Here is an 11,808-nt window from a genome sequence, read left to right as displayed (position 1 = left end):
GGGGTGCTTTCGGGTGCTCTCCTGACACTTCCACCAAACCAGGAAGTGTCGTCAGACGGAGCACCTGGAGACCATCCGGGTCATTATGAGAGGGGCCGCCTCCCTAAATAGAGGAGCTAGAGTCGAGAGCAGAAGCAGGACGAAACGTCCGGGAGGAGAGGAAAGGCGGCCCACGGACATTTGGACGAGAGACCCGTGAAGAGGGTGATTGGTGCTGGGGGCACTGTGTGCTATGTGGGACTTTTGTAGATAATAAACATGTGTTTTATGGAAAGTGCTGGTGTTAGCCTGATGGTGTTCTGACCTGAGCTCACAGTGTTGATAAGGAGCAAGCACCCTGCTATCACATCCTCCGCCGGCGCACAGTTTTCTCAGCTCAAGTCTGTTTACCTGCGTGTCAGTTGCTTGGAGTTGTACAGAGTGAGAAGTCAAGCAAAATGAGACCCTTTATAAATACTATACTTATTTGGAAAACATGCATTTCATATGTGTTCCGTGTCTTTTCATATTTTAGTAATAACTAAAAAAAATATACATGAAGTGTATAATTTATTAAGCCTGATTTCCAAATATCAAATAAACACTTTCACACAAGTTACAAATATAACAGAACAAGTGCACTTCTATTCAAGAATTAAACTGCAAAAAAAAAAACCCACATTAGAGTGCGACATTGACACACATTTACCGCTTCAGTGGCGCAACAGTATCAACTGTTGACTGGTAATAAAAACTTCACGGGTTCGATCTTGGACGAGTCCGTTTTGAGAAGTGAACTGCTCTTTTTCTTACTATTCTTGAATAAAAACCTACATTTGATTAAAGTCTGTATCAGACGGTGTAAATATATGATACTTGTAAAGGTTAGCGTTGTTTTTTTTTTTTATTGTTTTATTCTCTCAGTCGCATTCACGATCCTACCCCCCACTCCCCCATCTGACACTGCTGTTTTCACATAAAGACACGCTATAGCTGTGCAGTGTACTTGTGACTTTACGCTGTAGGAAGTAAGTAAATAAACCAAGATAAATAAGTAAATAACATTTAATCTGCCTCTTATATACAAAGGACAGCGATGGCAAAAGTGCGAGAATGCAGTTAAATGGTACGAGAATGCAGGTAAACTTTTTTTGGGGCACATGCACCGTCCAGATCTAAACACTAGCATGGAAGAGCATATAGATGCAGGTGGAAGTTGCTTTCTGTCCATCAGAGTTGTCATTCATTGATTTACAGTTCTTTGTTCTTGCTTGAGTCCACTTTGTACATTTTGGCTCACACAGTCTGCAGAGGGGCCTTGAGAAATCATCTTTGATGTACGTCTTTGTTATTACATGAAGTATAAACAGATCCTAGTACAAACTGGAGTTTAGTCACTTAGTTTGGAATTCAAATGGGCATTTTTACAACTGGATGTCTGGTATATCTGCTGCCTTAACAGGTCTGGTGTGCCAGTAAAGCTTTGAAAAATAGGCAATGCCCACTTTCTCCTACATTATGGATCACACACTCTTTTTATTACCAAGCTTCTTTTAACTTCACCTGTTTGTTGTCTGGTACAAATCTTGTAATCAATATTTAACCCACTTCCTATTGTTCAAATGATTTGAAATTTTCCGATTACAATACATGAATCAATAATCAGTTTCACTAATTGATCAATTAATCCATGTTAATTAAGAAATGAAATTTTTATATGAAGAATAGTTAAAGATTTCACCAATAGATGATGCTAGTAACAGATAGAAATATTAAAGGAAGTGTTCAAATATTGATTACAAAATTATACTAAAACAAACCCAAGACTAAAAAGTTGAAAGAAAAATATATATATAACAAAATACTTTTTTAAAACCACGCTTATATTAAGTTAAAAGTATACTAAACAGTAAAAAATAAGTCTCTCACACATCACTCGTAAAATAAAAGCATGGACACTTTTCATCAATCAATAAAATCTTAGCAAAAGTGCCCATGCTTTTATTTTACGAGTGATGTATGAGAGACTTATTTTTTACTTTTTTGTACATTCAGTTTTAATGTGACTGTTGTAATATACATTTGTAGGGATTCTTCAACACTGGTGAATTCAAAAAATAAACAGCATCTCTGAAAAGCTCATAGACCCTAAGGACAAATCTGTGTGATTTATTGTATCTATACCTCCCATTCTGAGATTTATGCAAAGTTGTCTCTAATACTTCCTCCTATCTGATCTCAACAGCAGCTATAAAAGGTACCGCATCTCAGTGCTTTAAATGTTAGCCTAACAAACAACAGCTTATTTCAAAATGGGGCTCATAGACCTGATGCTGATTTTGATTACATTGTATATCTTTGGTAAGTGCTTCATATAACAAGTCCACAAAAAATTTGTTTTGAGTTTGAACAGATTTCACATGTCTTAATTATTTTTTTAGATGTTTCTGCAGAAATTAAGCTGCAGGAATCTGATCCTGTAACTCTACAGCCCGGACAGTCACACCAGTTGTCGTGTAAAGCCTCAGGGTTCACATTCAGTGACTACTACATGAGCTGGGTTCGTCAACCTCCTGGTAAAGGACTGGAATGGGTGGCAGCAATCAATTATGGTGGCAGCAGCCAGTGGTATGCAAAATCTGTTGAGGGACGATTTACCATCAGCAGAGACAATTCCAAAAACATGGTCTACTTAAAGATGAACAGCCTGCAGACTTCAGACACAGCCGTGTATTACTGTGCTCGAGATACACAGTGAGCAAAGGGAAGTGTTAGGCATGACAAAAACTGAAAAAAACGTACAAACATGTTGTGTCTGAGACTTAACCAAGAAAAAAAATGTAATACTTCTTGAGATTATTTTGGTTTTTCTTTTATATTACCAAGAATTGTTTTTAACAGCAAAAATAAAAAAAAAACTGAAAACCACAGGATCCCATGGGCTTTTCATGCAAAGTGCATAAGTTTTATTTACTGTATTTATTAATAATTACTATAGAATATATTTTGAAATTAAAATGCAAATTTTTTAACAGTAAATAAAATTTGAAATTTCAAAAGCTTTAATTTTTTTTTTACATTAATTAAATCCTTTGCACAGATAACATGATTATTTTGCAAAACTTAAGTCAGTATGGTGGTGCAGTGGCTAGCACTATGGTCTCACAGCTCCTAGGATCCTGGTTGGTTTTGTGGCCTGGATACTGCTGGTGTGGAGTTCACACGTTAGATGAGCACTTCAGACTGATTAACACCTTAAGATCTGCTTGGTATAACTAAGTGGGAGTGTGTCCATAACTGTGTCCTGTCCAAGGATCATTCCTGAATTCATCCTAGGGCTGTCTGGATAAGTTGTGTATTGCTTAAGAATGGCACATTAAAACATACATATGCCAATTCAGTTATCACATGTGACTCAATGTGTAACTCTGATCAGGTCAATTAATTTTTTCATGCTACATGTGTGCATCTGTAATTGCAAAGTCTTATGAGCTCAGAAAATGTGACCCATAAACATGAAATGTGTTCTTATAACTCAAGTTCATGAAAGGTTTGAATGGATTTTACTATCATTCTGATGTACGTTAATCTATTTAACACTAAGAAAAAGAAAATTATTGATCAATTACCCCATCCTTGATTGATATGAATATTACTAATAATCTGTAATTACATTCATCCATCCATCCATCCATCCAGAAAAACAAAATGAAATGATTTAGTTTTGATAATGATATACATAAGACTTACAAAGAGACAATAAATTGTAAAATTGGAAAATTAAATAAGTACAACAAATATCCAGAAAAAGAAGACAGATTAATGCCTGCAGGATATTAACACAGTGGGATTTTTAAATGGCAGACAAGAAGTAGTCAAGGAAGTGGGGCTATGGAGACATTTCTAGTCCTCTGGACACTGGATGTTATCTCAGCTCAGGGTGTAACAGGAGAGCTCAAAAGCTGTGGTACAACCTCAGAATCCTTCTCTGCATAACCCTTTGCATGGGTGACAGCACAAACTCCAGATGAACAATAAACAAGCACATGATTTAAACACAGAATCCATGAAGCAGCAGCACCAATTACTGTACTGTCATGGCACACCTAACAATCATTTCCTTCACAACAAACTGTAAGAAGAAAACACTACATAACCAATATTACTTTTTTATCATTTACTTAACTAACGAAAAAGCAGCATGCAAAGATTTACGCCACATTGCTTATCTAATTTTAGGAATGCATTAAAAAAGGATGAAGACAGAACTAAAATATAATACAATATTCATTATGCTCTATTTTCACTTTACACATTTACATAAAGATTCAGCTTATAGTTATACATACTGTTATACACTTATACATAGATATAAAGGAATTTAACTTGTACAAGAGAAAACATTTTACTTGAAGTCTGAAGCTGTACAGTATGCAATATTTAAACAAAACACAAAAACTCTAAAAAGCCATATATTAGCAAACTTCAAGAAAAGTGGTAAAACATCCTTAATACTCACAGTTTATACAAATGACTAAAGAGTGACGATAAAAAAGCAGCTATGACACAGGGCTTTCTGACGGTTGGTAGGATTTCATATTTCATTAGTGTTCATTTACTATCCAGTCTTTGTACAATTTCTTTCTTAACACTAGAATCCCTGAAGCCTACGAAAAAACTCATAAACCTGGCCCACCTTAAATTCCTTTGCACTTCTCTATCAGCAGCATCTTTTGTTTTGTAAATGTGTTGATCAGCACAAGCAGCAAGCAGCCTGCTGTTCCATCCTCCCCTTGATGGAACTCAACTCGGGCAAAAATTTCTTCCAGCTCAAGCCAAGGCTTCTTATCTGCATGTGAGATCTGGAGTTGTATAGGGTAAATAATACAGTATATCATTATTTGGAATACATGCATTTTCTACCTAAAGCAGAAACTTTTTCCATGTTATAGTAACATTGACATGAAGTATATAATATGTGAAGACTTTTGTCCAAATATCAAATAAACATGTGCACTTTTATTCAAGAATATAACCAAAGTAAAAAAAAAAAAAAACATTCAATTTACATGTTGCTTTCAATGAGTTCCAAACCCAAGCTCAAATGTCAGTCAACACAGAAAGCTGATTTGTGTTCTTGGATGGTGCAGAGGTAAGAACTGTGCCTTATAATCAAAAGGTTCTGGGTTTGAGTCCCCAGTTGGAAGTCTCATTTAACTTCTGGTGCCAAGCAGAGTTGTGTTTCAGTGCAGCAGTCTATTAGCCAGTGAAAGTGCTGTGAAGAAGCTGTGTGTTGTTACAGTTCTGCCTTTGTCCAGAAATGGCTCCATAAGTTTTTGAGTTGTAACTCAAAACACAGCTATCAACAAAACATTGCCAGATGTCCGAAATCGCAGCAAATGTGTCATTTTTTAGTTGTTCTGCTGTCAAAAGCGCAAATGCCACATGATAGTCTGATAGCAGGTACAATAAATAGTTCTGTGCAGGCATCAACCACAGCACCAACTGCGGTCATCGCTGCTCTTATGAAAAGAATGGAGATAAACAACATCAACTCAGAGAGGGAGAGGCAAGTTCATTGTACCAATTGAACGTCATTGCCAGAATAAAAATGAATAATAAAAAAAGCACTAACTTTTTCAAGTAGCCAACATTTACACCGGGTGTTACAGACTCAAATCAAATGTATGCTTTTATTATATTATAGTAATAATAATAACAGTTCACTACTCAAAACGCAGAGGGGCCACACTTGAACCCGAAACCTTTTGGTTAAAAGGCAGCAGTTCTTACCTCTGCACCAAGCCAAGAAGACGTATCAACTTTCTGTTGATTGACATTTCAGCTTGAGTTTTTAACTCATTGACAAAAACATGTAAATTGAATGATTTTTTTTTTTTTTACTTTACTTATATTGTTGAATAAAAGCGCACATGTTTATTTGATATTTGGACTAAAGTCTTCACACATTATAAACTTCACGTCATTATTAGTATAACATGGAAAAAGTTTCTGCTTTAGGTATGTGTTCAGCATTTCTTGCCTTGCATTTCCTTTCATCCTACACTTACACAGATCGTTGTAGACACGGAACACTCATGAAATGCATGTATTCTAAATAATGATATATTATTAACCCTATACAATTCCAGGAACCTCAAGAGGCCTGAGGTGCCACTGAAGCTTAGCAGATTGGGGAATGCCCAGTTTGCCCTACATTATGGAACACCACAACCTTTATAACTGTATATTGTATACTATATTGTGTAAACTAACTTGTGGTATGTATTGCTAAAGAGCTCTACTTTGGTTTCATCAACATTTTCTCAGAAGGATTCAGCTTTGCCCAGACCTACTGAAAGAAACAATACCCATTCTGCTAAGCTTTAGTGGCACACCAGGCCATCACATTATTGTAGAAAAGAGTGTGATTTATCATGCCCACACATAGCCACTCCACTAAATGCAGGTAATTAATTAAATAATTTTGTGAGGCTCTCACTTTATTTACCTTAACTTTCTCTGTTGTATGAGGTGGTCTCTGGCCTTAAGACTTATGTCAAGATACCTGAAGCACACGTGTTTCAAGAAACAGAATAATATGATATATTGATAACCACAAGGATTATAGAAATATTAAAACTGCATATATATAGACAGGCAGACTACTCACACAAACATATAACATAGTAGAGGCTGGCCGTTTATTGGCTATTTAGACTTCTAATTTTTCTTGACAGAAATAAACAGTTTTATGATGCCACATCTTTAAAGATAATGTCCAATGTTGTTTGAAGTTGTTGATCTGTTGCTACTCCGGGTTCAAGTAGAGAATTCTTCTTGTGTTGGAGTGCAGTTTTTCTCTTTCCTGAATGATCCTTTGTCTATGGTGTGCAGTGATTTCCACACTTAGGCCTTTTGCTGTGTTGTATGCAACTTCATATCGAAAAACATTACTGTTGCTGGCACAACAGTTTATATGCTGAAGTTCCCTTCTTGAAGTAATGGCTATTTCTCAGCCTTCAGACCAGCTCAGTGCTTAGCTTTGTAAACTGAATCAGCTTTGGTTCCCCAAGAAAAGGCTGCTGAAAACTTTTAAGTTTCAGAGGTTTTAATTCATTTTGGAGGGTGAGGGTAGTACTCCCTTGGGGGTTCCTTCAAATTTCTCTAGAGAAAAACACCTGAGAGAGCCAGAGAATATCCAGTGAGAAAATCTTCAGGATAGTGCAGAGGTCTTTAAGGGAATGTATAATTTTCCCTGACTGGATTCAAATCCCTTCCAATTACAAAATCAGTGTTTCCTTATATGGCAAGTTCTTCTGCTCATCACAGTTGTCACTGTTGATTAACAGTTGTTTGTTCTTGCTTAAGACCATTTTGTGCCTTCTGGCTTAAGAAGACTGCAGAGGGGCCTCTGGAAAGATGTCTGTTCAACTCTGATTTACATTTTTGTTGTCAAATGAAGTATAAACAGAGCCTAGTACAAGCAGGAGTTCAGCCACGTAGTTTGGAATACAAGGGAGAGGGGGGGAGTGGTGCGGTTATGGGTTATCACAGCTGGATGTCTGATAAATCTGCTGCCCTAACAAGTCTGGAGTGCCACTAAAGCTTACTTTCTCCTACATTAGAGAACCCCACACCCTTTTGAACTAGATACTTTTCTTGATCAGCCTCATTTCATTTCCTATAAACAAATGTAAGGTATGCATTTCCAAAGAGCTCTACTTTGGTTTCATCAACATTTTTCCAGAAGGATTTTGGTTTCACTCAGTAGGTCTCAGTAGCAAAGTTCAATCATGGCTTACGTTTGTCACTGATCAATGGGGTCCTCCATGGCATTCAACCATAATATCCATTATCCATCTATTCATCCATCTCCTACTCCTGCTTGTTTTGAGAGGGTTCAGGGGGAACCTGGAGATGCTCCCAGCAGGAACAATCCCTGGACAGGGCAGGGCCAGGCACCAGCCATTTGCACATTATTATGATTATTATTAAACAAATATAATTTATTCCTGAATATTATACAAATACTCGTTAAATTTTATATTTAAAATAATTATTTAATGGTTGATGTGTGATCAGCAGACGTAAGAGTAATGATCATTTTTTCAGAAATAGTAAGAATGGATATCTTATAAATGTGTCCATTGCTAGTAGTATTGACACACAGAATAGCTGGATTTTTCAGCTTCATAAGTTACTTCAAAAATCAGGCTAAATATCAATCAAAGGTTTAGCACATTTAATTGCATTCAGTGGTGATGTGGCTGTTTTAATATTAATTTGTAGTGAATTCAGTATTTCAAAAAATTTAACAGCTCTCTGAAAAGCTTATAGAGCCAGGATTCTTAAAGAACAATTTGGTGTGATTTACTGTATCTAACCCTCCCATTCTGAGATTTATACAAAGTTGTCTCCACTACTCCTTCCAATCTGATCTTAACAGCAGCTATAAAAGGTATAGCAGCTCATTGCTGATAATATTAGTGTAGCAAAGAACAGCTTATCTCAAAATGAGACTCATAGACCTGATGCTGATTTTAATGACATTATATATCTTTGGTAAGTGGTTCATATATATAATGTATCTACAGCGAAACTGTTTTGAGTTTGAATAGATGTTAAATTTCTTTATAATTTTTTTAGATGTTTCTGCAGAATCTGATCCTGCAAATCTGCTGCCTGGACAGTCACACCAGTTGTCGTGTAAAGCCTCTGGGTTCACATTCAGTAGCTACTACATGAGCTGGGTTCGTCAACCTCCTGGTAAAGGACTGGAATGGGTGGCAGCAATCAATACTGGTGGCAGCTGCCAGTGGTTTGCAAAATCTGTTGAGGGACAATTTACTATTACCAGAGATAATTAAAGATGAGCAACCTGCAGACTAAAGACACGGCCGTGTATTACTGTGTTAGAGATGCACAATGAGCAAAGGGAAGTGCTAGTCACTATAAAAACTCTTGTTTTTGTCTTTTTTTATCACCAAGAATTGTTTTTATCAACTAAAAAAAAGAGAAAACCACATGATTATGCTTTTTCAGCTGCAAAGTATATAAAGTTCTATTTAATTACTCATAATTACTGTTTGTTCTGAAATTCAAAATTCCGTTTTTTAACAAAAAGTTAAATTTCTTAAAATTAGAAATTTCACAAGCTTTATAATGATTTCTTTTACATCAGTGAAAGCACAGATAACAGTATTGTTTTTGCAGATGTTTGTTTTAGTAATTCTTTGCTTCCTAAGCCAGCATGGTGGTGCAGTGGTTAGCACTATTGTCTTACAACTCCAAGGTTCCTGGTTGAGTTTCTGGCCTGCAGCCTCATGTATAAAAGGTGTGTATGCACAAAAATGTTGCGTATGTCCAATTCCACACTCACATTGTAATGTATAAAAACTAAACTTGTCATTAAACCACGCACATTTTCACGGCAGCTCAATCCCTTGTGTACGCAAGTTCTCCACTCGGTTTGGCTGCACCTAGCGTCAAAGCAGTGCTACTGTTCCTGCATGGTTTCCCTTTCTGTTTTAGATCCATTTCCCTGACGCGGATTTATCAAATACACTTAAATTAATGTCATATTGCTTATTAGTTTAAGGAATCTGATTGTAATCAGCCTGTAACTATATAATGGTGCACATACAGTATGGCAAACGCTTCAGAGCCTTTCTTGTAGGGACCTCGCAGTTCATGAACAGTTTCAACCAAGGAACTCTAAACGTAGTCAATCAGTCCATCAAGTGTTTCTGGTAGAACCGTTTGTACTTACAAGTACAAGCACCTCACTGCAAACTTGCACTACAGTTATAATATTGCAAAACCTGAGCCACTTTATAAAGCGTGTATTTACATATGATGATGACTGCTTCTAAGTCGATTTAGATTACCAAGCTCTATCTTCTTAGAGATCTTGATATCATTTTTAAGATGAAATGCAGTAAAGTATGTATATTACATTATACAGATACATTTTTAACTTCATTGAAATAATATATATGGTTAATAATTAAACATGTGAGGACACGATGGCACAGCAGTAGAGATGAGCTGGCATGTCGTTTAGGAATTGTTGCTGCCTCGCACTATATGCTTGCTGGGATTGGCTTGGCCCTGAATGGATAGATGGATGGAATAATTAAACATATACTACAAAGATATTTCAATTTTCAATAAAAGTTTTGAAGAATCGGATTTCAATGCTTACAGATGGCTTGACATCTATTACAGAGTTGATTGTGTGTCAATTGGTTACTTGGAGAAAGAATAGGAAGGACAGGAATTTGAGATTAGTACGTTTGAGAAAGACAATTCTGCTGCAATAAATTATTTCATCGAAGGTCACACACGGTGCAGCAAGCATGTTGTGGCAGACAGGAACAATCTCTGGATGAGGCGCCATCTCGCCGCTAAAACCATGCCACCATGTCCCCATGTTTAATACATGCTTTAATTCCTACCATGATGAAAATGATATCAAGTATACATCTTAGTATTTAAATTGTTCAGAGAGCTGTAATATCATGAATGTAATGTATTCTGTGTCCTGTCGGTGGAAGAGAAAGTCCGTTTAAGAAGCACGTAGTGATTCACATACATAGAGTACATAGAAGAACACAGAAAATGAAGCATTTAATGTGCTACTTTTGTTACGATGGGATCTGAGAATCTAGTAAATTAAACAATTTTAAGATAAGGTTTATGATGTTCTACTTTAGCAACAAAATAAACTATGTGATTAAATTAGAAATTTCAAGATTATAGCTGACATTTGGAATTTTTTTTCCACTGTGTCCCTATTTTGTTTTTCTTTTCTCTGTAACCTAATACACTTTCATATGACACTCAGACGGTGGGCTACGGCTCACCCTTTCACGGCGACTTTGATATCTGACCACTTCTTATTTATTTCGGACACTGTGTGACTTTCTGAACTTGAACTTTCAAGTTTCTCTGCCACTCTGTCACTCGATCAATTTCCTTTTGTTGTTTATATCACTGCTTAAACAAACAAATATGTTTTTCCTTGCCTCTACTTGGTATTCGCTGAAATTCTTCTTTTATCCCCCCGTGCTTTTGCCATTGTCTTTTCACAGAATGCAAAACATAAGGGGGAAAAATAAGGGGCTGTTTAGTTTGATTTGCATATTCAAATAGGCATAATTCTGGGAGGAGTCAGGGTGGCGTGTGCACGAACATTACTTTTCACACTAACTGAGGTTTATGGAGTGGAAGAATGTGAAAGTTGGTGTATGCACAGATTTTTCCATCTGGATTTTTTTGTGCGTAAGCACATTTCCACTTTTGTCCATACGCCATGTTTTAGTGTAAATTCTATGCACTGCATTATGCATGAGGCCCCTGGTTACTGCTGGTAGGAGTTCACACATTCACTCCCAAAGATGTGCATTGAGATTGACACCTGAAAATCAGATTGGTGTTAGATTGTAACTGTGTGTTAATAACTGTATCCTGTCCAAGGATCATTCCTGCATTCATCCTAGGGTTTTGTAGATACACTCTCATTCCACGCATCCCAGTAATACACCTGTACTGTTGTGTATTGCTAAAGAAAGGCACATTAAAATATTCATTTGCTAATTCAGTTGCAACATCTGACTCACTTTGTAACTCTGATCAGGTCATTTAAGTTTCTTGTGCTACATGTGTCATCTGTACTTGTAAAGCCTTATGAGCTCAAAAAATGTGACCAATAAACTTCAAATGTGTTCTTATAACTCACGTTCATGAAACTGAGTTACTGATGTAACTTAATCTATTTAATATGCCAAGAAAAAGGAAGATTATTGATAAGTAAAAGTGAAAACC

At 36.5% G+C, this 11,808-nt stretch overlaps 1 gene segment (V, D, J or C); it reads left to right on the top strand.

The window, feature by feature from the left end:
- Positions 1-2,274: 2,274 nt before the first annotated feature.
- LOC120523705 lies at positions 2,275-2,737 on the top strand. The segment is given in 2 exon segments: positions 2,275-2,340; positions 2,421-2,737. Coding segments are annotated over 2 exon segments (366 nt in total).
- Positions 2,738-11,808: the final 9,071 nt, after the last annotated feature.

This window comes from Polypterus senegalus, chromosome 1 (assembly GCF_016835505.1).
Source record: "Polypterus senegalus isolate Bchr_013 chromosome 1, ASM1683550v1, whole genome shotgun sequence".
NCBI lineage: Eukaryota > Metazoa > Chordata > Cladistia > Polypteriformes > Polypteridae > Polypterus > Polypterus senegalus.
The sequence above is the reverse complement of the archived record's forward strand: the minus strand, read 5'-3'. Positions and strand labels throughout refer to the sequence as shown.